Source organism: Moschus berezovskii, chromosome 27, assembly GCF_049115385.1.
Source record: "Moschus berezovskii isolate FMDL1 chromosome 27, NW_MosBer_1.0, whole genome shotgun sequence".
In the NCBI taxonomy this organism is placed as follows: domain Eukaryota; kingdom Metazoa; phylum Chordata; class Mammalia; order Artiodactyla; family Moschidae; genus Moschus; species Moschus berezovskii.
This window is the reverse complement of record NC_142486.1, coordinates 13,989,072-14,017,066: the sequence shown is the minus strand read 5'-3', so window position 1 is coordinate 14,017,066 and position 27,995 is coordinate 13,989,072. Positions and strand designations below refer to the sequence as shown.

Genomic DNA, 27,995 nt, shown 5'->3' with positions numbered 1-27,995 from the left:
CGTTGGCCGTGGCGTTTTTTTCTACCCGGAAACCACGGAAGCCGGACCTGGTGACGAGACCGTGTCGCGGCGGCGGGAGCCCGACTGGCCTCTGGTCCTCGGGTCGGCCCCGCGGAGCCGGACGCTGCCCCCGGCGCGGCGGGGAGAATGGTGCCGAGCGGCCCCGGGCCGGCCGCGCGCCGCCGCTAGTGAGCTCCGAGCGGCCGCGGGCGTCCGGCGAGCAGCTGGCCCGGCCGGGCCCGGGGCGCTCCGCTGCCCGCTCGGGCAGGGTGAGGCAGGGCGGGCGGGGGTCGGGGCTCGGCAGGGGCTGACGAGGGCCGGGAGGGGGTGAACTGGCTGGGTCTCGCCCTCACGTCTCAGGCTGCAGCCCCCGCTCCAGCTGCCGATGGGGGCTGGTCCTGGTCCGGCCTAGGCTGGTGGCCTTGGCCTGGGTCGCCCGCCACCGGGGTTTGTCCACTCGCGTCCCCGGAGCCAGCGTTCCCTGGAGGCCCTCGAGATGGCGGGACTTCCCACGTCTGGAGCCGAGGCCTGGATAATTTGGATTTGGCACGGGGAAGGTGTTGGTAGTTTGCCTTTGTTGACTTTGGGTCGCGTTTGCGTTATTCTTCCGTTTGCGAAGGATACACATTTCAAGATGGGAGGGAGAGATTTGCGTACGTGCAGACACTTGAAGTGAACTAGTGGTATTTTTTGTGTGTGTGTCACGCTTGGTAACTATCCACAGCGGGGGTGGATTATCATCCTCACTCATATTTTAATAAACTAAATTGAGTGGCTTCAAGGTAATCTAGAGGCCGGTAATTCTAGTTCCCTTGATAGGCACCCTCTGGAATAAGACTAGGCCTGTTGTGCTGCTTTCAATCATGTAAACACCATAATCGGTGGACAGCTGGTGAGGGGGCCTTTGTTGAAGAATCTGGTGTCTGTAGTTTAGTTCTCAGCCGATGACAGCCTTGGCTGAGTGTTGAATGATGAGCTGCTTTGCGGTCTGCTTGAAAGCAGGAAAGCTTGTGGTTGCTGAATTGCTACTTTCCCGCCTCAAAGGTGAGCCCTCTCCGGGAGGTAGCGGGAGGCATGACCCCAGGGTTGGTGATAACTGTTAGTTTGTCCCTGTAGCACTCTTTGGTGAGCTTAGAGTCTGAGCTTTCTGTACCCCATCTGTAGATAGAGCTCGGTTACGGCTTGAATGATTACCTTCCTGCTCCCTCACTCCATCTAAGAAGTCTCAAAGGAAATAGACCTGTTGTGCAGCTGAGATATTTATGACTCCAAGCCTGTTTACTCTGGGAGTAAGGAGGCAGTGCTTTGACTTCCTAGTAGAGGTTGGGGAAGAATTTCTGTGGCCTAATTGAGATGGACTGGAATCAGGGCTGCTGCGGGCGTCTGGGTACTAGGATCCAAATGCTGATGGAGCGCACCTGCTCTGTTGGGGCGGGAGCTGCAGCTGCTGCAGGGAAGTGAGACAGACCTAAGTGCAAATATAGTTTCTGCTGGCAAGGACTTAATTAGAGAAAGGGATGGGGAATAAAACGTGGCAGGACTTAATTGCCATATAGAGATACCAGCTATTAGAGATTTCCTTCTGATTAGGATCAGAAAACCTTCCTAAAGGAAGTGACTTTTTTTTAAAACTTTTAATTTTTTTGTTGTGGTACAGCCATTTAACAAACTATGTTGCGATAGTTTGAGATGAACAGTGAAGGGACTCAGGCATACATACACATGTATCCATTCTCCCTCTAGCCCCGTCCCATCCAGGCTGCCACATAACCTTGAAGGAAGTGACTTTTGAGGTGGACCTGGAAGGATGGGGAGGGTTTGGGTCATTCCAGATTTGCTGGGAAATGAAAAAGCTTGGGCCTTTGGTGGAAGGGCACCAGGTCCAGGTAGCTAGGCAGGAGCTATCTGGAAGTATTGGGAGAGACAGCTGGTTAAGGGTTGAATGCTTTTTTGCTTCAGAAAAACACAGGCTACCAAGTCTGACTGCTGTGGTTTTCTGGGTTACAGAGAATTGTTTGCATTTGATGTGTATGTCTTGTTTTGTTAAACAGCCAATGACACGAAGCGGTGCTTAACTCATTTTAAAGACAAAAAAGATGCTGATTGTAATTCCTGTCTGGTATTAACAATCAGGAAATTAAATTTGCTGTCCTCGAGTGGTTTATGTGCCTGTGTTTAGTTTGCAGGAGCACAGATCTAGTAGCATCTCTGCCACTCTGGCTGCAGCCGAGTGATAAATGGCAGACTTTTAGCCATCACCTGAGTGTTTTTAATGACACTTAATTCACTTCACAGAGATACTGTTTGTTTCTTTTACCCAGTTGTTGAAGAACTGTTGAGGCTGTTCAAACAGGACACCATGTAATTGCTCTGGAATGTTATGATTAGTCTTAGGACCTCACTGGCTTCAACCTTAGCTTTTCTTTAAACATACGCGGGAAGAGACAGGGACGACAGAGAATGAGATGGCTGGATGGCCTCACCAGCTCGATGAACATGAGTTTGAGTGAACTCCGGGAGTTGGTGATGGACAGGGAGGCCTGGCATGCTGTGTTTCATGGGGTCGCAAAGAGTCAGACATGACTGAACTGAACTGAATTGAGGGACCAGCTTAACTTTTTACTCCTCCTTTTTGACTCTTCTTCCCTCTCTCCCCACTGCTCTGTCTCCTTCTTGTTACAGTCAAGTGTCTGAAAAAGAGTGGTCCTAACAGGGAGGGCAGATCTATGGGATGCTTTGTCAGTGTTAACCTGCTACAGACTGATACTGACTTGTGAGAGGGCTTTAGAATTTTTTAAGAAAAGTTAAAAATTTTTTTTCACTGAGACATTCCAATTAAAATGAAAAAAAAGGAGGAAAGATGAGAGAGTTTTTAGCAAATCCATTTAGGATTTGTTTGGTAAATGTAGAAATACTTAAATTATCTTTTCCATACCAGAGGTATGCCACTCTTTCTGTGTATAATTATAAACCTGGGGACTGCAGAACAGTGTCTGATGGTGATAGTTTGCAGAGTACTGTCATTTGCCATTTTGTGCTATTTAATTTTTTTTTTTTAATTTTCAAAATTTTTTATTAGAAAACTGAAATTTACATTGTGTTTATATCACTCACTGAGTACATGGCACTTAAAAACAACATCATTACAGAAAGATAACAAAAATACAAAGTCTTAAAACCTAGGGGATATGGAAAACATTATCCACTGAGGCCTTAAATGTAGTAGACTTTACATAAAAAGTACATTTTGTACTACTTGTTTTAAAATGCTGTTTTCAGAACATATCCCAATCTTTACACTGTGTTCAGATGTTATGATTCCATGTTGTGTTCATTTAATCTTGTCATCACTCATGATTTGTTTTCTTAAGTATCTGTTAATTAAACCCCAGATCATTACGTCTCAATCCAAAGATACTTTCAGTTTGGTTTTTAAGTAGGTCAGCAGTTAAAAAAACTAAGAACAAAGAGATGAGTTATTTTCAATTTTGGGAATAAGATGAATTTGTTTGTTAAAAAGAGGGATCATGTTGGAAATTCCCATGATTTTATGTCATGATTTTGAAAATGGAGCAATGCATTAAGTAGTTACAAGTAAGTAGAAATACAGCCAAAGTCTGAATTTTGGAAAATAAGTCATGAAATTATATCAGCCCACATGGTTTTCCTTTTGTCTTTATTTGAGTACTGTTATTGCCTAAAATGCACATTTAGCAACTGAAACTTTATGCTTTCTGTTACTTCCCTTTTGGTCATTTAAACTTGTTGGGTGAAACAAGTTTTTGAGAGTCTTTTCTGCAAGTTGTAAGTTGTATTCAATTAAGAAACAAACTATTGGCAGGAGATTCCACTCATCTTTGCTTTATACCCTGGTGAAGTGCTGAAGTGGGAGTTGCCTTGCTAAAGAGATGGGAAATAAGGTAACCATTTTAAACTTCGGAAAAAATCAATCTTAATTGTGCTCATATTGAAGTCAGCTAAAATACACTATCCGTGGTATGTGAATTTTTTTTTTCTCCTATCAGGCATTTGACTTGAAACCTACTTATCAACCCTGGTGTTGTGATTGATGGCACAGGTTTTGCGGTCAGGTGAATTAAGTCAGAATCTTAATTGAGTACTTTCTGTGACTTTTTTGTAATATAACCTTGTATAAATTAACCCCTTTTGATTTCAGTTTCCTCTTGGGTAAAATGAGGATAGGCATATTTACTTAGCAGTGTTGTGAGGATTAGAAAATATGTACGTAAAGCACTTGGCATGGAGCCTGGCCCCTCAGCACATTTTAAATGGTGGCTATTAAAAATGATCCTTAACCCCTAATGAGAGAAGTTTCTACTTATATCACTATTGATGTCTTAATTGCAAAACTGTATGACTGCTGTTCAGTGTGTATCTCATTTGATGGGGTGGACTCTGTATTCAAACCTGTAACATCTCCTGGGAGGCAATGGAGTACTTGGTTAATGTCCAGGCCCTGAAGTCTGACTGGACTTGAATCCAGGTTCATTTAGGACTTAGGGCAGCTTAGCCAACTTCCTTATGCCTGAATTTCCTCATCTGTAAAGTACAGATGTCATGAGGATAAAATATGTGCAAAACTCCTAGAACATCGTGCATCACTCGTGAAAGTGGGTGGTAATGTTAGATGTTACTGTTGAGCACTTTCCCAGCGCCAGGCCCTGCCCGAGGGAGGAGGTGTGCAGAAACGGCGTCACAGAAATGAGAGCCCACAGGAGCAGGATGCGTTTGGAGTTCAGTCGGACTGAAGGAGGCAGTGGAGCTGGAGAAAAGCCACTGTTGAGAGACACTGCAGCCGTGGGAGCAGCAGGGCTGGTAACCGGTAACTGCTGGGGTGTAGAAGAGAGTCCAAAATGGCTGGCAGGGGTCCCTGGGTAGAGAGCTGTCTTTCTTTATGAGGAGGAGCTGATGTGGAGACTTTGGATAGGCTTTGACCTGGATGGGTGGTTCGAGGTGCCTGTGGGTCCTCTTCGTGGAATGTTCCAGTAGATGGATGTTTCTATTTGGAGTGAGGAAGTAGGTGAAATTGACAGGAAGCTGTGAATGAGTGTGTCCACCTTGAGCAGAGGCCCAGCTGGAGCCCAGGGGGGACCCCAAGTTTTGAAGAAGAGTGAGAAGGAAGAGCAGCCAAAAGAGGGAGGTCCTGGCAGCTGGAAGGTGGGGTGGCCCTTGGTGTCCATTGCCACCGGGAGGTAATAAGGACCAAGACCCAGACCTCGGCTTTAGCGTCGAGACCTTTGTGGAGACCTTGACGTTTTTCTTAGACTTTGTTGCTCTTCATTTGCCTCTCTGAGGGTCTTTTCCATCTGCAATCACTTTTTTGTGGGGGAGGGGGGTGATTTCTCAGTGCTGGAGAGCTGGGTGTTGAGATCGCCCAGGGTTTCTGTGAGACGAGCCCGTGTCCTCATCTCTGCTGAGTCTTGGATATTCTGGCATCGCATCTATTAATGTTCTCTATTAGCCTTAGGGTTTATAGCAACCAGCCTTAAAGCCCTTTGACTGTCTCAAACATCACAGGACATTTGAGAAGGCTACTTTAATTTTTACACTCAGAATGAGCCTCTCCCACATCAAGGTGACTGCCTGGCCTTTTCTCTTAGCATAAGGCCAGCATATTTCCCTCAGTGGGTGTTAGAACAAGCTTGCTTCCCTCACCCTCCCCGCACAGTCCCCCTGTGGGTTCTTCCGCCACTTCCCTGACTCCTAGTCTCATCAGAACTTTGAAAAGGGTGTGACTTTATAAGAGAGTTTTAAGGAATTTCTCATTTAGCCTAGGGTCGAAAATTAAGTTTAATGAAATGGTGGTTTTGTTGTTCATGTGAAGTGAACTTTTTGATCTGGGTCACAAGTAGTGGTTTAGTGTAACTTAAAATAAGCCAGGAACTGTTTAGGAAATATCATCTGGGAGTGTGGAATCCCCATCCTGTGCAAAGATTCTGGTTCTAAACTGGAACAGGTCGCCACGTGGTGTACTTGAAAGTTCGTGGGCTGTGGCGAGGGGGAGAGAGGTGCACAGAGTCCTCGTGGAGCCGACGCGGTGACTGTTAATTTACTTCCTTTTCAATAAAATAATTGCTAACTTAGCTATTTCTGCCTTCACTGTTCCCTTGGGAGGCCTTCCTCTTTCACTGGCTCGCTCTCTGCCTCTGGATGTGTTGGTTTCCTCACTTCTCATGACCCCATGGTCCGTCTTCCCTCTCATTTGAACCAGTGGTGTCCCCCCGTCGCCTTGTTTTCCTCCTCCTTGTTATCATCTCTTTACTGTCTGATTCCCCCCAAACCAGAGTGAGGTTTCAGGGATCCCCAGTGATCTCTCCAGGTGGAGGATTGTGTTTATGCAAGCTCAAGTTCACCTGAGTACTTTTTAAAACACCGAGAAGCTCAGAGACCCTTTCGTTTGTTATTACTAATGCTGGGTCACTTCTCAGCAGTATTTGGCTGATACTTCCTCCTCCTTGACACCCTTCTCCTATGCCTTGTAGGACCCTTCACCATCCTGGGCACCCATTTAGCTCAAGGTCACCCCACCCCAACCCCAGGCTCTCCCAACCTCTGCCCTAATGGAGGAGCCCACGCTTGTCTGGGGAAGCTCTCTGCACCACCTGCTCTAGGAGCACGCAGTACCGGGTTGTCTGGAGGAGTCTAGTCAATGTTCTGATTTTATTTTTGGTTTCTCATAAATCCAAACACAGATCGCCACAAGTTGAGCTTTGCCTTTCTTTAGCACAAGGACATGTTAAACAACTGTCCTGTTTTCTGTTTTGTTTTTTTTTCTCTAGGTGGGTTTAACAAATTTTCTTTCCTGTTTATTGCTTTTTTTAATGAAGAAAATGAATGGAATTAAGGTTTAATGAAATTTTTTTGGACCAGGAGACCAGCAGGGTCAATTGACAGTCATTTATAAGTTAGAAATTATTATACCTGTTTCTGCCTTCACTGTTCCCTTGGGAGGCCTTCCTCTTTCACTGGCTCGCTCTCTGCCTCTGGATGTGTTGGTTTTAGTTGGAAATTATTATAAAAGAAATACATTCTCGTGATGGAAATGTTAAAGACATATAATCTCACCACCTAAAAGTAACCACCCTTGTTTACATTTGAGGGTGTGTTATGTGTTTTTTCCCCATGTTGGTGCTTGTGTAGCTCTCATACTTTAAAAACCTGAAATAACCTCATTTTGTACATTTTAGATCTGTGTTAACAGCTACATAGTTTTCCTACTGGGTCTATGTTATACTTTAACCATTTCCCTACTATTGTTAGATATCTGGTTTTCCAGACTGTCATAGTAGTTAAGTCTTTGTTTTCAGCAGTGAGGGTTTTCTCAGGTTAGCTTTTTAGAGGCAGAATCACAGAAGTAAGAGTGTGCTGAGCTTTATGCTGTTGGCACGTATGGCCAGGCTGGTCTCCAGAAAGTTTGTAACAGCCTCTTCTCTCCCCCTCTTTAGGATCTCCTAACTTGCGGGTTGCTGGAGTTAACCCTAGGATAATCTTAGCATTGCCTTTTGCTTACTTAAAAAACTGCAACCTGATGTTTAGTGTTGTCATTAAACTAGTCTCAGAGCTCTGGGTACTGCATCGATGGACTTTAGTTGTGTGCGCTCACACTTGTGAAGTCGGCTCTACTGCGTTCTGTGTACTTTGCCTCCCTAGACTTTGCAGAGAGGCAGGTCCACAGCCCAGGTAGGTTCTTATCTTTATCCTGGTGAACGTCTCCGGTTGGGGTTGGGACGCATGAGTGTACGGGAGAGAGGTCAGCTGGTGTGCTTTCTCTCCACCCACTTTCTCCTCCCCATAGAGCTTAACTTATTTTTTAATTAAAATGAGACATTTACTGTTGAGAGGATGACGGAAATTTTGTTGTAATTCTTTGCAGGGGAAATAAATTTGTTTAGCCCTGGTTAATTCATCTTTGAAAACACTTGTGAATGGTGGAAAGGAATTTTAAGTTTATGAAGTATTTGGACTTTTAATAATTTCACTAAAAAACCACAAAGATGCTTTTACTTTTAAAGGGAATCCAATAGAATTCCAATCCTCTGGAACTTGCTCTAATTAAATTGGTGTATGTTGACATTGCTTGCTAATTTGTGGTTATTTATGTTGATATATATATATTTATATGTATATGTGTGTTTATATATATGTGTTTATATTCTAGAGTGATATGGTTTTAATGATAGCTTTAGAAGGGAATTCAAATTTTTTTGTTTTTTGAAATATTTCATTATTGTAGTTCCAGGTAGTAAATAGTTCCTAATTATTTTATGTGCAATTCAGATTTCATTGTTTTCTTAATAAATGGAGCTCTAACTTACTATTGACATTTTTGTTTCTGAAACCTCTAATATTTTATTTTTTAATTGAAGTATAGTTGATTTACAATATTAGTTTCAGGTGTACAACATAGTGATTTAATATTTTATAGATTATACTCTGTTTAGAAGTCTTATAAAATATTGGCTGTATCCCCTATACTGTCCATTACATCTTTGTAGCTTATTTATATTTAGTGATTGTACCTCTTAACCCTCTACTGCTATTTTGCTCCTCTCCCCTTCTCTCTTCCCCCTGGTAACCACTAGTTTGGTGTATCTGTGAGTCTGTTTCAGTTTTGTTATATTCATTTGTTTGTTTCATTTCTTAGATTCTACCTATAAGTGATAACATACAGTATTTGTCTTTCTCTGACTTTTTCCACTAAACATAAGACCCTCCAGATCCATCTGTGTTGTTGCAAGTGTCAAGATTCATTCTTTTTTATGGCTGAGTAATAATCCATTATATGTATATGGAATATCTTCTTTTATTCGTTCCTCTGTTGATGGACACTTAGGACACAGGTTGCTTCCATGTCCTGGCTGTTGTAAATAGTGCTGCTATGAACATTGGGGTGCATGTATCTTTCTGAATTATTATTTTCGTTTCCTTTGGATATATACCCTGGAGTGGAATTGGTGGATCATATTGGTAGTACTTTTTTTAGTTTTTTGAGGAACTTCTGTACTGTTTTCCGTAATGACTGCATCAATTTACATTCCCACCAGCAGTTTACTAGAGTTCCCTTTTCTCTACATCCTTGCCAACATTTGTTATTTGAATCCTATTTAATGAATAGAGAGTTCTATTGCTCAGCATCCTTGCCAGTATTTGGTATTGTCAGTGTTCTGAGTTTTAGCCTTACTAATAAATATGTTCTGGTACCTTGTTTTAATTTGCATTTCTTGATGATATATGATGTGGGAGCATCTTTTCATATGCTTATTTGCCATCTGAAAAATCTTTCTTGAAATGTCTGTTAAGATCTTTGGCTTATTTTTAAATTGTGTTGTTTTCTTATTGTTGAGTTTTAATAGTTCTTTAATAGTCCTTTATCAGATGTCTTCTGCAAATATTTTATCCCAATCTGTGCTTGTCTTCACTTTCTCTTGACAGTGTCTTTTGTAGAGCAGAAGTCCTTCATTTTAATGAAGTCTAGCTTACCACTTCTTTTTTTCATAAATGGTGCTTTTGATATCCTTATCTAAAAAGTCATCACCAAACTCGAGGTTTTTCCCCAGTGTACCTTCTAGAAGTTTTGTAGTTTTGCATTTACTGTCAGGTCTGTGATCCATTTTGAGTTCGCTTTTGTTAAAGAGTGTAAGGTCTGTGCCTAGATTCATCTTTTTTGGCGTGCATATGTCCAGTTTTTCCAGCAGTATTTGTTGAAAGACTTGTCTTTGCGTCATTGTATTGACTTTGGTCCTTTGTCAGAGATCAGCTGACTGTATTTATGTTGGTCTGTTTCTGAGTTCTCTGTTCTGTTTCATTGATCCAGTTGTTCTTTTGCCAGTACCACACTGTCTTGATTACGTAGCTTTATAGTAAATCTTGAAGTCAGGTAGAGTCAGCCCTCCCACTTTGTTCTTCTCCTTCAATATTAACTGTTTTGGTCTTTTACCTCTTCATCTAAACTGTAGAGGAAGTTTGTTGATAGCCACAAAATAGTTTGCTGGGATTTTGATTGGGATTGTGTTGAATCTGTAGGTCAAGTTAGGAGGAACTGACACCTTGACCTACTGAATCGTTGTATTGATGAACATGAAATATCTCTCCATTTATTTAGTTCTTTGATTTTGTTCATGAGAGTTTTGAAGTTTTCCTCATATAGATCTTGTACGTATTTATTAGATTTATACATGTGGCAAGGGGAGTGCTAATGTAAATGATGCTGTGGTTTTTAATTTCAAACACAACTTGTTCCTTGTTGGGACATAGAAGAGCAATTGGCTTTTGTAGATCAGCCTTGTATTCTGCACTCTTACTGAAATTACTAATTGATTTTTCAGTGTAAGTCTGGACTCATTTGATTCATTTAATAAACTTATATGTTAAAATTACCTACTTTGTGTTTAGATATTGATAAAGTAGAGACAATAAGATGTTGTGTCTACCAGTGAGAGGCTTACAGCCTGGTTGGGAACGTACGCAGGCAGCTGCAGGAAGGTATTTCATTCTGTGTGAGAAATTTTTGGTGTGTAGTGGGGACGTAAAGGTGAAAGTCACTTCTCCCTGAGGGACTGCTAGGGGTGGGAAATGTTTCATAGGATGAGGTAACCCTTCAGCCAGGACTTGAAAGAGGGGAGTTGAAGTAGTGAGAAATGGCATATGACAGTCAGGAGGACCTGTGGACTCAAAGGCCTGCAACTGTGGTATTGTCTAGTGTGTTCTAGGAATTGTAGGCAGTCAGTCAAACCATTGAGAAGCAGACAAGGCCTAGTTTATGGTGGACTGCCATTATAAGGAACTTGGACTTTATCCCTAGGTCATTTGTGAGATAATTAAGCAGTGGCAAGATTAGATTTGCATTTGAAAAAAGTCACTGACAGGAAGATGAATTATTTGACCCATAGCAGGAAGATCCAGTTGAGACTCTTAGCTATAGCTACAAGTGAAGATGATGAGGGCCTGAACTAAGGGGAGTATCAGAGGAGTATGGAAAAGAAGAGTCAGAAGTAAGAGATGTTGAAGAAATAGAATCTTTAGCTGTTAGTAGTTGCTTGGGTATGGAGCAGCAGTAGTCTGGGATGTTTTCCAAAGGTCTAGGTTGAGATGGGAATTCAGGAGGAAGGGTCAGATTGGGCAGGAATGCAGGTTGGCTCAGTTTTCGACATGTTGTAGAGTGTATTAAGTACAGGGCTAGTCAGTGGCACTTGGATATAGAGGTCTTAGGGCTGTGGGACATGTGGAGGACTGATGCAGTGGTCCGTCTCCGTCATCTTAAGATGGGGCAGAGCAGATAGATCTGAGATAACATTTTGGGAAGAAAATCCACAAGATTTGCTGATGGATTAGATTGATGATAGTGGTGAGGGAAAGTCATAGAGGTAAACAAGGAGTATGTTGAGGAAAGTTTACATTTTGAAGTGCTTCCATTAAAAAAGAATAAAAAAATCTGAGATAAGATTCCAGCTGCAGAGGTTAGAAAAACCAAGCTGAGCTAACCCAAAGAAGGCCAGTGCAGAAAAATAAATGTAGAAAGTACTAAAAAAGAAAAGAAATTATGTCTGTATAATCTATAAACCCCAATACTGCTTTTTTTGAAAACACATACAATACAGCTCTGGTAAGACTGATTAAAAGGAGAGAGAAGAAGACAAACACATCACATTTGTAATGAAAAAGAACAGGACTACAAGTAAAAATTGAACCAGTCACCAGATAATACTGGCTTCCCTGGTGGCTCAGACAGAACAGAATTGCAGGAGGCTTGGGTTCGATCCCTGGATCAGAAAGATCCACTGGAGAAGGGAATGGCTACCCACTCCAGTATTCTTGCCTGGAGAATCCCATGGACAGAGGAGCCTGGCAGGCTGCAGTCCATGGAGTCATAAAGAATCAGACATGACTGAGTGACTAATACTTTCACAAGTAAAAATTGGACAAATCACAAGATAATACTGTGCCAGAAATGTTAAAAACCAATATAACATGGGCAGTTTCCTAGAATAATATCTTATCAAAACTACTAGAAATAGACATCGATTTTTTAAAAAATTATTTATTTTTGTCTGTGCTGGGTCTCTGTTGCTACGAGCGGGCTTTCTCTAATTGCAGTGAGCAGAGGCTACTCTAGTTTTGGGGCGAGGACTTCTTGTTCAGAACAGGGACTCTAGGGTGTGAGGGCTTCAGTAGTTGCAGCACATGGGCTCAAGTAGTTGTGGCACATGGGTTTTGTTGTCCCAAGGCATGTGGAATCTTCCCAAACCAGGGATCGAACCTGCGTCCCCTTCATTGGCAGGCAGATTCCAACCACTGGACCACCAGGGAAGTCCAACTTATTTTTAAGGCATGAATAAGTAGTTGAGACAGCCCGTCAAAATACAAAACTAAAAAAACTTGAGTCCAGATGTTTTTTTGGTCAAAGTCTATCAAACTTTGGGGCTTCCCTTGTGGCTCAGCTGGTAAAGAATCTGCCTGCAAGACAGGAGACTTGGGTTCGATTCCTGGGTTGGGAAGATCCCCTGGGGAAGAGAAAGGCTCCCCACTCCAGTATTCTGGCCTAAAGAATAGGGCTGTATGATCCATGGGGTTGCAAAGAGTCAGACACGACTGAGTGATTTTCACTCTATCAAGCTTCCCAGAGAAAGAAGCAAATATATATGTTGTTCTAGAAAATAGATGAGTGAACACAGTCAGTTAATCCTATGATATTAGAATGACCTAACCATATTAGTCAGGGAGTATATATAGCCAAGGAGAGAATGATTTTGGCTTATAATTTTTTCTTTAATCTCACTTGTGAATAGATGTGGATATTCAGAGTAAAATTTAGCAAACATAAGTTAGCAATGTAGTTTTAAAAGATCATGTTTATATTGAATTTATTCAAGGAACGCAAATAAATTGTTGTGAAAAAAAATCAATGAGCATAGTTCATGTGTTAACATGATTAACAGATTAAAGGAGAAAAATTGATTGTTCAGAGGTTGCAGATAAAGCATTCATTAAAATGTAACAGTTATAATGGAATTCTCTTTGCAAACTTGAAATAGAGGGTACTTCCTTAACCTGATGAGGAATTTCTTTCAGAAATCTTTAACATACACCATATTTATTAGTGAAGCATTAGAAGCATTTCCTTTAAAGTCAGGAATGAAGCAAGGATTCCTATTATTGCGGCTTCTGTTCATTTCACTGAAGGTTCTAGTCAAAGTAGTAAGAAAAAGAAAAAAAGATGAAACAAGGGTTGGAAAGAAACACTGTTGCTGCTTGTGGAGTTATTGTCAAGAGAAGCTGCGTCTAATTCGAATTTGAAAGATTGTAGCAAAGTGCCTGGAATTGAGATCAGTGTACAAAAGTATTTCTGTTCTAAAGGAGATCAATCCTGGGTGTTCATTGGAAGGACTGATGCTAAAGCTGAAACTCCAATACTTTGGCCACCTCGTGACGAGTTGACTCACTGGAAAAGACTCTGATGCTGGGAAAGGTTGGGGGCGGGAGGAGAAGGGGACAACAGAGAATTAGATGGCTGGATGGCATCACCGACTCGATGGACATGAGTTTGGGTGAACTCCGGGAGTTGGTGATGGACAGGGAGGCCTGGCGTGCTGTGATTCATGGGGTCGCGGAGAGTTGGACATGACTGAGCGACTGAACTGAACTGAAACTAATAACAATGGAGAATGTCATTTTTGAAGATACTGTCAGTGGTAGCTACGTAAATTATCTTTGAATTAATCCAACAAGATCATTAAGAGAAGATTTTTTTAAAAAACTGTTGAAAAAGACAGTGGACCCAAATAGACATTTACTGCTAGAGGAGATGAGGTTTCTTTAGAAAATGATGAAAATGTTTGAAAATTGACTATGGTGATGGTTTTACAATCTGTGAATTGAATTGTATAGTCTAAATGAGTGTATTACACGGTGTGTGAATTTTATCTTAATAAAGCCATTAAAAAAATTAAGAACCTGTCATAGGGCCAAAAATACCATAAACCATATTTAAGGAAAACCCACAGACTTGGAGTAGTTATATATAATGTTTAGAAAAACATTGGGAAAAAGGTCCAATGTCTAAATACCCAAAAACAAAAAACTTTTGAATGTTAATAAGACATAGACAAACATCCTACTGGTGAATGGCCAAAGATTCAGGCAGTTCACCTAGGAAGAATCTATATGGCTGATAAAGAAGTCAGAAGACACTCTTCTTTTCAGAGAGATGTAATTTAAAATAACGGTGAGATACAGTTTCACGTAGAATAGCAGATGTTGGCATGAATGTTGGGAAATGGAGCCAGTGCTTTCCTCGCAGGTGGGGGCTGGGGAGAGGAGTATAAACTGGGACAACTTCCGCGGAGAGTCTGACAGTCAGGCTGCAGATGGGCCTACTGGTGACCTCTTGGTGTTAGAACCACTCTTGTGCCTGCTGTGGTATCCTTTGTGAGTGACACAGTGGGAAGAACCCGAGATAACTCTACTATGGTACAGTTGCATTGTGTGCAGCAGTAAACCCAGCGGACTGGGTCAACAGATTCTGTCTCCAAAACAGAAGGTTGAGTCAGAGCCTTGTGAAGACAGACAGGTACACAGCCTGGCTTGTTGCAAGTGATTGCTCTTTGTTCTTAGGTGCTATTGATGCATCTTTTTCTCTCTCAACTTTAAAAGCTGGCACATATTTAAAAAATAATTTTTAGTATTGTAGCCTGATCATACATACAAGAACTTATTATGTGTCTCTGCTGTTCTTGGGGCCAGGAGCCAGGGCTGTAGCAGTGAACAAGACAGGCAGCATCTCTGCTCTCATGGAGTCATGAAAAAGGGATGATAAGACTGTAAACAAGTAGAAATTTAACTGAACAGCGTGAAGGAATTAAGGCAGGGTTCTGGGAGATCGGGGGTAGAGGGTGGTCACGGAGGGGCTCTCTGAGAAGCTGACTGCTGAGCACAGACCTACTTTTGAAGAAGAGCAAGCATGTGGAAATTTAAGGGGGAAAGGACTCTAGGCACAGGTAAAAGCCTTTAGGTAGGATATGTTAAAAAATTCCAAGGATAAAATACTTAGGAATAAATTTACCAAAAGGAGTGCAAACATGTGCTTTGAAAACTGTAAAATACTGAAATAAATAGAACATAAATCAGAGGAGAGGCACCCCAGGTTTGTGGACTGGAAGACAAATATTGTTAAAGCAGCGGTACACCACAGACTGATCTGCAGATTCAGGGTCATCGCTGTTTAAGTCTCAGCTGACTTCCCTGTAGAAATTGAGAGCTGTTCCTGAGAAAGATGAGTGTGGCCAGCGCCCAGTGGATGGGGGAGGGAATGGGGGAGAGAATGTTGGTGGAAATGGAGTTACTGAGGCTGGCGGGGCTTTTGGATCATGACACCCTGTGGGCCTTGACAGGAATGCTCAGTGGGATGCCATAGAAGGGCTTTAAGCAGGGGAGTGATAAAATTCAGTATTTGTTGAGTGTCTACTCTCTGCCAGGTGCTGGAAGGGGCAGGAGTGTGGCAGTGAACAGGATGGAACGTTGAATAAGTAGAATTCCGCTCTTCGGTGGTAGGAAATGAGAGCATCCTCAGCTTATTTTTGTACATGTTGGCATGTATTTGTGTCGTATCACTGACCTACTTACCTGATTTCTTAAGTAACGTGGAGGTAGTAAACGTTCCTTCAAGAATAAGAAAATTCCAACCAAAAGAATGTCTTTCAAAATCCTACCATTTGGAAATAATGACAGTTAATATTTAGTGTTTGTTTGTTTTTTTCTCCTTCTAGTCTTTTTGAATGGATTTATGATCAAACAGTTCTCAAGTTCAGTAACGCGTGACCTCATCACCCCCCAATCCCATTAAAGAAACAAGTGAGTCATAGGTTTTCTTTTGGAGAGTCTGTCAGTGATTCTGATGAATTCCTTTCAGGTGGAGCTGATCAGAATAATGTTCAACATCAACCCCCTGGAGAACCTGAAGCTGTACATCAGCAGCCGGCCCCCCTTGGTGGTGTTTATGATCAGTGTCAGCGCCATGGCAATAGCTTTCCTGACCTTGGGCTATTTCTTCAAAATCAAGGAGATCAAGTCACCAGAAATGGCAGAGGTACAGTAAATTCTCAATTCTTCTCTCAGATGGGCTGGACCTTTGTAGGATGGGAAAACACCTTTTGGCTCTCCACATACCTTTCTTTGGTTTGTGACTTTTATTTATCCCAGTGAGAAGGAGTCATATTTATTCAGAATTTTTGGTCTTCCATCTTGCAGTGACTCACTTTGGTAGGAAATAACCTAGTCAGATAGTTATTGATTTAAATAATGCTACCAGCTTTAGTGAGACTGTTTCAGCAACGAAGTATGTATTTTAGAAAGTGTATTTGTAAAGTGTCTCTGTCAAGAAGTTCGAGAACTAACTTATTGCTATTAACATTAAATTACCTAATTGCGATTTAAAAAAAAAACTAAGCATTTATTTTAAAACCATATATTGGCATGGAGTTTTATACTGAAAGCCTTTTAATTGGAAAGAAAGAATTCTAAAGTAATAGAAAGCAGGATTTTATTTCCAAATACATTTCTCTTATCAAGGAAAACTTTAGTTATCTACAAACTTACCTTATAGATTTATTTTTTGGTCAGTGTAAATGAATTATTTGGGCATTGCTCTTTAATTGCTAATCTAGGTATATAGTATTGGAGAAGGAAATGGCAACCCACTCCAGTATTCTTGCCTGGAGAATCCCAGGGATGGAGGAGCCTGTTGGGCTGCCGTCTATGGGGTTGCACAGAGTCGGACACGACTGACGCGACTTAGCAGCAGCAGGTAAATAGTAGTTTTTGAACAGTCATAATACAGATTTTATATGTTTTTGGAAATTCTCTAGAGGTCCAGCGGTTGACTCAGTGATTTGACTGCCAAGGGCCTGGATTTAGTTTCTGGTCGGAGAACTAAGATCCCACAAGCCATGCAGCACAGAGCTCCCCTCCCCACCCCAAAAAGGGTGTTCTTGCATATCAGAAAACAATAGAGTTAATAATCTTGTTTAATAGAGGTGAATGACAGTATACCTGTTAATAAGTTTACATTGTACTGAACCACTGATATGGTGAATTTCCTGGTGGATAAGTTTCCTTTAGGACAAATTGGTTTCCATTTTAGTCGATTCTGTGAGTGCCTTCTCCTGCACTCTTTCTTCTTGGGTGTGTTCCTTGGTGGGAATGGGGATGGGGTAGGGATTGCGTTATTGTCACATTGTGCGCACCTTGTGATGGAGAGCAGAGTTCTGCTCAGTGGCGTGGGGATGGTGCTTGCTCCTGTGCTCTGTGCCATTCTGGATTATGATGATCTTGGCAAGAGGAACCACCTTCTCTGACACAGAGCAACAGGTTTGAGCTACTACTACCACTAAACCCTACCAAAGAGTTTCTTACCAGGAGATAAACTGGGTGGCTTAATTCTCCCTTTTTCTGACCCTGCCTGAGTCTTTAGGGCTGAAAATGAACATTCTAGTCACAACCAAAGTTCTGCAGCATCGGCATTGCTCTCCCTCCAAGCTCAAGTCCATGTTGAATGCTCAGCCAGGGCCAGAGGTTAAGATGTAGCCTGGATAATTAGCCCTTGATAAGCAGAATGGGGCCTGACATTGGCCTTGGCCAACTGTTCAAAATGGACTCGAGCTCTGCAGGAAAGCAGAGCTGCAGGACGCTGCAGAACTTTAATTTAGGGATTTTATTTTCAATTGAGGAGCCTGGGTACATAGGGAAAGTTTGGGACTGTGAATCAGAAAACTTAATTCTGATTCTGCCTGTCTTCACCTCACCTGGAATTGGAGAGTCCCCACTTTGCTCTGGGTCTCAGTTTGCTCATGTCTGGAATATGAAGGGGCGAGACTAGAATGTTCATTCTCAGCTCTAATGTTCTTGAATGGTCTGCTGAGTTTTTAGGTGTTGCTGCTGCTGCTGCTAAGTCACTTCAGTCGTGTCCGACTCTGTGTGACCCCATAGACGGAAGCCCACCAGGCTCCCCCGTCCCTGGGATTCTCCAGGCAAGAACACTGGAGTGGGTTGCCATTTCCTTCTCCAATGTGTGAAAGTGAAAAGTGAAGTCGCTCAGTCGTGTCCAACCCTTAACGACCCCATGGACTGCAGCCTACCAGGGAGAGTGTAATTTGAAATTGCTGGTTGTCCTCTTAGTAAATGCCCAGTACTGATAAACTGGGGCTGTAAAGGTAGACTTGACCATTTGGGAATTACTTGAATGGCATTTTTAATTAATGTTAGAGTTATTGGATGTGTCATTTGGTTTGTCTTCGCATTTGGCAGCTTTCTGTAGATAATGTTACTTGGGAGAAAAGAGTTGTGTGGAACAGCCTCGGTTGATTTGTTGCCATTCTAGCCTGAGTTCATCTTTGGGTTTCTGCTCAAATGAAAAAACACCTTGGTGGATACCTCATTATGTTGGTATCAGTTTTAAAACTGTTTATAGTTTGAACCATCAGTACAGATATAAAGAGAAGCTTGAGAACATCTTTCCTCCTCCCTTTTGAAATTGTTTCTGTCCTAAAGTGGCACCCAGGGTCCATGATGAGGGGAGAAAATATTAAGAGCAGGGTGAGCATTTACTGCAGTTGCATGTTCTCAAGAGAGAAAGGCTCGGTGTAGAAAAGTGACATTTTAAGAAAATATTGTAAGGCAGCCTTCATTTTTAAAAAGTAGCTAATTGTCCCCAGAGGGGTGGGGGGTGTGAGAGGGAGGTTTTGGAAGGAGGGACGGATGACTCGTTCACACAGTTGTGTGGCAGAACCAGCACAACGTGGTCCAGCAGTTATCCTCCAGTTAGAAATAAAATGATAGCAGTAGCTCACTGTAACTGCTAAATGAGTTTACATTAATACTGTGAATGTTATACTACTTTTGTTCAAGCCGTCTTTTCAAATTTGATTCTGAGGCTAGATGATTTTCTGTAAGTATAATATACTTTTTCCTCTTCACATATTTTCCTGAGTTGTTTCAACTTAGTTTATTTAATAGGTCATGCCAATGAAGAGTTCATATTTTAGATTTTGAATGGGAGAGTGTTTGGAATTCCACAGTTTCGCCAGCGCAGGAAGCTGCAGGCTGTACTTTCACTGTCATTCTGAAGCCCTGACGCTGAGGCGCAGTTGCGCCGTGGTTGGACGCCACACCGAGGGCTGTGACTGCGCCACTGTGCCGGTGGCACTCTCAGACGTCTCACCCTTGCTTCTCTTTCGTTTTACCAAAGGACTGGAATACTTTTCTCCTGCGGTTTAATGACTTGGACTTGTGTGTCTCAGAGAATGAAACGTTAAAGCATCTCACAAACGACACCGCAGCTCCGGAAAGCACAGTGACCAGCGGCCAGGCCAGGACGTCCACGCAGTCCCCACAGCCCCTGGAGGATGCGGGCCCAGTGAACATCTCAGTAGCCATCACCCTCACCCTGGACCCACTCAGACCCTTCAGCGGGTACTCGCGCAACGTCACCCATCTGTACTCCACCATCCTCGGGCATCAGATTGGACTCTCGGGTATGTGAGTGGTAGCCAGCCCCTCCCAGGCTTTCTCTGGCCACAGCTGTTACAACACAGAGTATTAGTGTCAGGTTTTCCTCCTCAGACTGTTGCTTAGCTTTTGTATGTGTCTTCCCTTTTGTTGAGTTTGAACTAAACAGTCAGGGAGGAACCATTTCTACTACATCTTCACTTATTCAAGTGCTTGCTATGCAATAGGTGCTCAATGAAAGCTTATAAGTGGGAGACTGGGAAGAAACTATAAGGCCTATTTATGGTCTTAACATTTTTAAATACACATTTTTTTATTTGTATTTTTTAAATTTTACTGAAGTATAGTTGATTTACAATGTCGTTTTAATTTCTGCTGTACAGCAAGGTGACTCAGTTATACATATATATCATATTCTTTTCCATTATGGTTTGTCACAGAATATTGAAGATAGTTTCCTGTACTGTGCAGTAGGACCTTGTTGTCTGTCAATTCTATATAATAGTTTGCTGGAGGGGAGGAAAGGATTGAGAGTTTGAGATTAGCAGAGGCAACCACAGGTCTGTTTTCTGTATCTGTGAGTCTGTTAAACACAGATTGTTTAAATTCTGGTTCATCCTGTTGGAATTTTCAGTACATACTACAGATATTGCTGTTAGTCTTAAGTTTTTTTTTTTAATGCACTGGGCTAAATGCTAGGAATTAGAAAAAGCCCAAGATCTGATCTCTTCCCTTTGCAGTTTTGGGATATGAAAGAGACAAGCATAACGTAAGTTAATATTCATCAAGCATGGAGAAGGCAATGGCAAGCCACTCCAGTACTCTTTCCTAGAAAATCCCATGGACAGAAGAGCCTGGTGGGCTACAGTCCATGGGGTCGCTACTAGTCGGACAAGACTGAGCGAATTCACTTTCACTTTTCACTTTCACACATTGGAGAAGGAAATGGCAGCCCACTCCAGTGTTCTTGCCTGGAGAATCCCAGGGATGGCGGAGCCTGGTGGGCTGCCGTCTATGGGGTCGCACAGAGTCGGACACGACTGAAGCGACTTAGCAGCAGCAGCAGCAGAGTATAATAGGGATCTTCCCTGGTGCCTCAATCAGTAAAGAATCTGTTTGCAGTGCAGAAGACCTGAGTTCAATCCCTGGATTGGGAAGATCCCCTGGAGAAGGAAATGGCAAACCACTCCAGTATTCTTGCCTGGAAAGTCCCATGGACAGAGGAAAAAAAAAAAAAATTCATCAAGCACTTAACAGTAGTTCCTGGCAGACAGGCAGTGCTGTGTAAATGCTTGTTAGATAATATTAAACACCTGCAGAACATTGAGCGCTGCTCTTGGACTAGGACAGACTGTAGGTGAGTCAGGAGAGGGCTGAAGAAGTGGTGGAAGCTGCAATGATCGGGAGGGGCTTTGTGCCAGAGACTTGGGCCTCAGAAGAATCATCTTTGGTTACCAAGGACCTTCTAAAGTCCTTAAAGGAACTGGGGAGCACCTGGCAGCCCCCTGCTGGCTGCTCCTGGTGAGAGGTGTTCCTGTGTAAGGCGGTAAGGGCAACGGCTGGGTTTTCCATGTAGCGGGTGGACCTTCTTCTTTTGCTGTGGTGTTCAGTACCTTGGTGTCATTTGCACTTTATCCCTCACCCGTCCCATGACCTTTCTTAGGTCTGACCTGCTGGTCCTCAGTCTGCTCCTATGTGAAAGGGTTACAGTAGTGCTTCTTCGGTCTTGTTCATGGGATAGTGGTCCACTAAGTGAAGTGATGCATATAAAAGCAGAGTGACAATGGTGAGAGCGCTGTGCCAGCGCTGAGCAGACCCAGCCTTCCCACCCAGGCGTGGCCGAGCCCTGGCGTGGCCTCTCCAGGCGGCGGCTGAAAGCGGCCCGGCTGTGTTTGCCACGTTGTGGGTCTGCTCGGTGAGCAGGCCTCAGAGTCTGACTCTGAACAACCACTGTTATTCCCGAAACTCCGCAAAGGCAGGGGTCCCGCCTCCCTGGGTTGATGGGATTCCTGGGTGGGTTTGATTTCAGGTTTCAGTCAAATCCCGGAGAATCATAAATGTATGATTTCTTGCCTTTTTTACCAAAACACTTGATTTCTCTTTCCAGGCAGGGAAGCCCAGGAGGAGATAAACATTACCTTCACCCTGCCCACATCCTGGAGCTCAGACGACTGTGCCCTTCACGGGCATTGTGAGCAGGTGGTGTTCACAGCCTGCATGACCCTCACAGCCCACCCCGGCGTGTTCCCCGTCACCGTGTAAGTGTTCCCTGACCCCCATGGACGTATGTGAGAAGCTGTTTACCGTGAACTTGACTAGGATGCTTTAGCAGCAAATTCTCAGGACAGCTGGCGTCACGTTACCTTGTAGAATTGTCATTGCTGGGACTTCTCTATAGGATTATTTCAGTTTAATTTGCTTTTCTGAGGTAAAACTCCTGCATATAAATATCAGAGGGTTAGTGTTTCATAAAGGCATCTGTTGATGTTTGCAGGTTTTAGACTTCCTCTCCTGTTGGTAGAAGAAGCCACAGGAGAGATACGTAAGAGCTGATCCTGTGACCATAATGACCCACAGTGATGGCTTCGGAACAGTATTTTATTCATCTCCATTATCCAGGAAGAGTTATTTTTTGAATTGATAGAATAAATTGAACCTTATTTTCCATGAAATAGTTACTGTTGCTGAAACTTCTGCTTCATTTTTTTTTTTGAGCACCTGTCAGTGTTAACTGCTTTGCCTTTAAGGCTGTTCTTGCCTCTGCTTTCTCTGTAAAGGAGGTAATGATCTATAAATACATGAAATACACAAGGCGGAGCCTATTTAAGGATCTTAGGGTGAGTCCTTTTCAAATAATTATCCTGGGATTAATCTGTTTTAGATGTTTGGAGGTTTGTAGGCCAAGTTCAGCATTATTTGCTGTTGGTTGTAACAGCTGATAGAGAAGTTTGTATGGAAAACTTCCAGTGGTGTCTGAAAGTTCAGCTTATTTGAGAAAATGGGCTTACAAGTAGTGACTTCTTTCTGGCGAGAGGACCTAGGATTGAATTCCGAAAACAAAAAGCTAATACCCAGACTCTCAAGTGTTGGTGCCTAGTTCTTATTCTGTTGTGTTTATTAATTAAAGAAAAATCACTGAACTAAAAACATAATAGGCCTTATCTCAAGAAAATATGGCTGTCTCTGATTTCTCCTTCCCCACGAGGCCCTGCTCAGCGCCGTGTCTCGCCCCCTTCTCCTGCAGGCAGCCGCCGCACTGTGTCCCTGACACCTACAGCAACGCCACGCTCTGGTATAAGATCTTCACCACGGCCAGGGACGCCAACGCAAAATACGCCCAAGACTACAACCCTTTCTGGTGTTACAAGGGGGCCATTGGAAAAGTCTACCATGCTTTAAACCCCAAGCTTACAGTTATTGTTCCAGACGTAAGTGAGAAGAATCCTGTGCATCTGTGTGTGTCCAGCAACTGTTAGAGCAGACCCCGCTTACCTCCTTCCTTGGGTTAGCTTAGCTCCTGCCATTCTCGATATCCAGCCGAGTGAGGAGACCAGGTTGGGGGAGGCTGGAGACTTGCCAAAACACGCCACCCCTTTGGTTAAGGAAATTGCTTCTGTTCCTCATTTTCCACTTTGTCCAACAGCAGTTGTGTATTGATTGCAGCTGTGTGCCTAACTCAGAGGGGCTGCAGGAGAGGCTGGTCCGTCTTCCTGCTGCACACGCCCCTCGCTGAGCGTCTGTGGCTAGTGGCATAGGAGCAGTACATAGTGTGGGGTTCAGAGAGGCAGATGTAAAGAGGAGGAGGGGACTCTGGCTGGATGTCAATGCCTGGATGGGCTTTGACTTTACAGAAAGACGCAGGGAAGGCCCTGTCCTCTCAGCTAGTGGGCGATTTGCCGGTTTGCTTCTCAGACTGGAGCCCACTTTTAAAAGACTGCACTGAATTTTTTGTAACTGTTCTTCTCTTCTGTCAGTACATGCCAGGTGGATTTCTTTTCTTTTTGCCTGGTCCCTCTCTTTCCTTATGTCTCACTTTTATCAAGTTGTGGGCATTGGAACACCAGGGCCTGCAGGAGCGAGCAGTGGAGCTGAGACTGTGCAGTGGGCAGGGGCCAGGTTCCCGAAGGCCCTTTGGGCCTCACTGAGGCACTTAGATCTCGGAGGAGGAGGCAGCCAGCACTGCCTGCATTTGGGCTGTAGGAAATTTGTAAAGCAGTGGGTCAGGAAGACTGGTCTAGCCCCCTGATACATGAAATGGGATGGAGCCTGAGGAGGCCTGGAGCTGTGAGAAGGAACAGGAGTGGAGGCCTGGCTGGGATCTCAACAGCTGGTTGGGCCTGGTGGGGCTCAAAGGCGTGAGTCATGGCTGGCGTTTGCAGCCAGGGGCTCATCTACATGGGGAAAGGCTGCAGCCTCTCTGGGGAGGAGTAGCAAGGGGTTAGGAACACAGACTTGGGGGGTCAGCTGTGCAGCTTGAGGGCTGTGAGAGTAAGAAGATGGAACGGGAAGGGCAGGGGTTGAAGGCTCCGGGGGGAGTTTGGCAGAGTACCGGTTTAGGAAGGGAGGGTGTGGGTGGTGTCTGGAACACCATGAGCTCCGGCTTTCCTCATTGAGAAGGAAGAGGAGACCCTTCTGTTCCCATGTGAGAAGGAGCGTTGAGGCACACCGAGAGGCTGTGCCCCCTGGTTTCAGGAAGCCAGCCTTCAGACCTCAGTGGCTCAGCTCAGACGTCTCTGGTTGGTTCTCTGTTTAGGATGACCGCTCGTTAATAAACTTGCACCTCATGCACACCAGCTACTTCCTGTTTGTGATGGTGATAACAATGTTCTGCTACGCGGTTATCAAGGGCAGACCCAGCAAACTGCGTCAGAGCAATCCTGAATTCTGTCCCGAGAAGGTGAGTGGTGGGTGGGGTCTGGCCCGGGGCTGCTCTGGGGGTCTCTGGGTGAAGTCCCAGTTAGTCCTCTCCACTTACTGTGGGTGATTCCTTTTCTCTAGGGAAATTAGTTCCTGTCTATCCTGCCCCTCAGCCTATAATATGCTGTTGCATTTTCAACCGTATACCCAAGTCTTTGGTGGGGAAAAACCGTTCTCACATCCCCACTGGAGGGACTTCCCTGGCGGTCCAGCAGTTGGGACTCTGTCCTTCCAGCATCCTGGTCAGGGAACTAAGATGCCACATGCTACACTATGTGGCCAAAAAACAAAACAAGTGAAATGAAAATTAGATTGTTAACAAATTACGTATTAGGGACTTCCCCGGTAGTCCAGTGACTCAGACTGCACTTCCAGTGCAGGGGGTCTGGGTTCAATCCCTGATCAGGGAACTAGATCCCACATGCTGCCATTGAGCCCTGGTCCAGCCAAATAAAATATATATATACTTAATTATGTATTAAAAAAAGTTCCCCACTGGAGAACAGCTAACCCTGAGGGCTGCCTCCCTTCCACTTGGGTCAGCGTGCTGGTCACTCCCAGAGTGCTGACACTTAGCCCCATCTCAGCCCGGCGCTTCATGAGATCGGCTGATTCCTATTCATTACCCCCTAGATGAGCTTGATCTTTTTAGCGCTTTAATCATTCCCCTGCCTGGCAGATGCGTGCGTGTGGCTCCCTGGGTTTGGGGCTGGGCCTAGGCGCCCAGTAGGAGAGCTGGTGGGGCTGAGTTACCTGGTTGTCGCTGCGTGACCGGTTGGCCGTCTTGCTCTCTCCTAGGTGGCTTTGGCAGACGCCTAATCCCACAGCTGCCGTTTTCCGAGAGAGCCTGAAAGAACCATAATCATCGCCTGCTGAAGCCAGCCTGGGCCTGGACACTCTGTGAATACATTATCTTGCAATGTTGGGTTATTCCAGCCAAAGACATTTCAAGTGCCTGTAACTGATTTGTATATATTTATAAAGTCCGTTCAGAAATTGGTCCAGTGATGCACGTGCTTCGCACTGGGTGCCGCCAGAACCCTTCAGCCTCACCTGTGGACTCAGCGGGATGACCCACACGGCGCCCGAGAGGATTCGCGACCTTGCTGCTGGAGCAGGCCATGCTGTCTTTCCCGGGGGCCCGAGGCGTGTCACCGCTGTGGGGGAGGTTTGCTTTGGTTCTTGTTCAGCCCAATCTGTACAGAATGTTCAAAACAGTCTGCACCTTTGATATGATACTGCATTTCCAAAGCCACCCCAATCCAGTTTGTGGATTTTATGTGTCTGTGGCTTAATAATTATAGTAACAACAATACCACCTTGTTCTCTGTTTTGCTTGCAAGGAAACATACCTAAGTTTTTTTTTTTTTTATCCCCCTCTTTTTCCCTTTGAAGAGAAAATAGTCACATTTTACTACTCTAGTTAGGAGAGATTTGTGCTTTTATCTTGAGTAAAAAGTTAAATATTTAAAAGTAACTTACTTGGTAAAGATCAAAGTTTCATTTTCCACACGGACAGTGAGGAGCTTGGTCTTGTTTGAGTTGAGTTGGCTCAAAGTGTTCCACTGTCCTTTTTCTTCTCTGTTGTCCCTTACCTCCGGTATAAAAGTTGAAACAGCTTCCTCACTCCAAAGGGCTTCAAAAATGAAGTACAAATGGCTCTAGAATCAAAACGAGCCATTCTCTTTTCTGAAATGCAAATGACAGTATGGAAAGGAGAGGGTGATGGTTCGGTCTAATAGTCATGAAAGGGTTTCTTGTTTTCTTTGAGGAGGGAGTGGATTTTTCTTTCACGGGTGTTTTATGGGGGGGTGTTTCATTTTTATGCAGTTAACATACTTGGAAGGAAATGGCAACTTATAGATACAACATTAAGAAAACGTTGGCTGTGGAATCTGAGGGGAAATGATTCTGATTTGCCATTTATCAGGAAAACCAAAAGCATTTTTTTTCTTATAACATTTTGATGATCTAATTCTTTAATCCTGTTTTCCTTCCAAGCCATCTTCATTTTAAAACAGTTGTGCATCTTTTCTAGCCCTGTATCACTTGTGTTCTTACTACCATTTTTCTTCACAGCTTTTTCCTTACTAACTCACAGTCATTAATGATTTCTGAGAGTTCTCCCCAGCAGTGATAGAGCAAAAGGGCAGTTAACAGTCTTGGGCGCGACTATCAGCACTTCTTTCCCTTAACTCCAGTTCTAAATTAGAACCAGCCCTGCAGTCTGAAATATATTGGCCTAGAACATTTTATCCCAAGTTTTTTTTTTTTTTAATCCCAAGCATTCTTGAATGGAAAACACTTGTGGGCTTTTCCTGAAGGTTATTAAAATAAGCATCATAGTAACTTGATATGTTAATACTTTCTTTTTCTTTTAGTACATTTCAAGCACAATAATCAGACTTGTCTGTGTTTTTTAATGATATGAGTTGCTTACCTGATGCATAGCTAATCAGTTAATTTAGTTTTCTCTTTAGAGACTTTGAGACTTATGAGATGAGATTGAGAAAGAGCCATTTGCTTGGCCTTTAGAAACATCAGTATCATTAAGACCAACAGATTTTAGATGAAGCTGCTACTGAATTAATAAAATCCCAAGGAAGTAGAGTTACAGGAATAGATTATTAACTGGCAGAGTAATATAAAAGGAAGACAGGTGAAAAAAGTCAGTTTCACTGGTTCGTTGGGTCCAGCTTGTTGCTAATATTAATGGCCCTTGTGTTAATTACAGGGACTGGCTGGCATCTGCTGGCAGGGGAGGAGGGACTCTGTTAGGCACAAGGAAAGGAAGTGCCAAAAATGCCTGGACAGTATGACTTGTCATGAGGCCAGGACACAAACACACTTTAAAACCCAGCATTCTCCCCTCGCAGGTGATCTCAGATCTTACAGAAACCCAGTCAGGTATACAAAGGAAGGCTGGGGATGCCAGGGGTGCTGGGTCCACTGACCCTCAGCAAGCCCAGGGGACCTGTTACTATCCGGGCACTGACAGACAAGGCCCTGTCCTCTGCTGTCCCTCACTGGGAGGGTGGGGGACCTCAGGATGAGAAGAGGGTCGTAGGCAGGGCCTGCCTCCCCTCCAGGGGCGACCCCGTGCAGAAGCACTGGCCCGTCCTCAGGCATCTTGGACTGGAGTCCAACAGAAGGTCAGCACCTTACTATTGAACCGTTTCAGATCATATTGATCTCTCTCCCTTTTCCTTTCGTCCTTCACTGTATGACTTGAATCAGTTTTGATTCTATTTGTAAGTTTTTCTCATCATTAGGAACCTGCCCCTTCTGTTGCGTTCTCTTGGGCAGTGTGTCGGGGTTCAGCCTCCTGGTTTTTCATCCTCCTGCAGGCACTGTGGGGTTCCGAGGGCCAGCGGGTCCGTGTCACTCACCTTGCTGCATGATGGTCGGTAGCCGATCTGTTCCGGCATTCACTCCCAGGTTCATTTTCTGTGTTGAAACTCTGTGCACATGTGCTTTCCAGAATAAAACGTCTGAATTTATTTGCTGTGTCTCCATTTCCTGCTGTCTGCTAGGTGTTTTCTAAGGGAAGAACAAACACG

General features: G+C 43.7%; 1 protein-coding gene across 2 annotated transcripts; it reads left to right on the top strand.

The window, feature by feature from the left end:
* On the top strand, positions 1-27,935 carry TMEM248 (transmembrane protein 248). Of its 2 annotated transcripts, none has more exons than XM_055409978.2 (7): positions 1-269; positions 15,926-16,102; positions 19,259-19,544; positions 21,626-21,776; positions 22,763-22,946; positions 24,272-24,415; positions 25,234-27,935. In XM_055409978.2, the coding sequence occupies exons 2-7, from the start codon at positions 15,944-15,946 to the stop codon at positions 25,252-25,254; spliced, it is 945 nt and encodes a 314-aa protein (XP_055265953.2). In that variant the 5' UTR covers positions 1-269; positions 15,926-15,943; the 3' UTR covers positions 25,255-27,935. The 2 variants fall into 2 exon arrangements, with proteins under 2 accessions (XP_055265953.2, XP_055265951.2); XM_055409976.2 differs by lacking the exon at positions 1-269 and adding an exon at positions 306-4,843 and having other exon boundaries at positions 19,311-19,544.
* The last annotated feature ends 60 nt before the right edge of the window (positions 27,936-27,995 follow it).

Bases quoted from the DNA above. Each gene is read 5' to 3' on its own strand.
- TMEM248 (XM_055409976.2), top strand. From the start codon at position 4,642: ATGTTAGATGTTACTGTTGAGCACTTTCCCAGCGCCAGGCCCTGCCCG. The intron at 16,103-19,310 runs GTACAGTAAATT...TGTGTGTCTCAG, and splicing joins AGTCACCAGAAATGGCAGAG to AGAATGAAACGTTAAAGCAT. The intron at 21,777-22,762 runs GTAAGTGTTCCC...CTTCTCCTGCAG, and splicing joins GGCGTGTTCCCCGTCACCGT to GCAGCCGCCGCACTGTGTCC.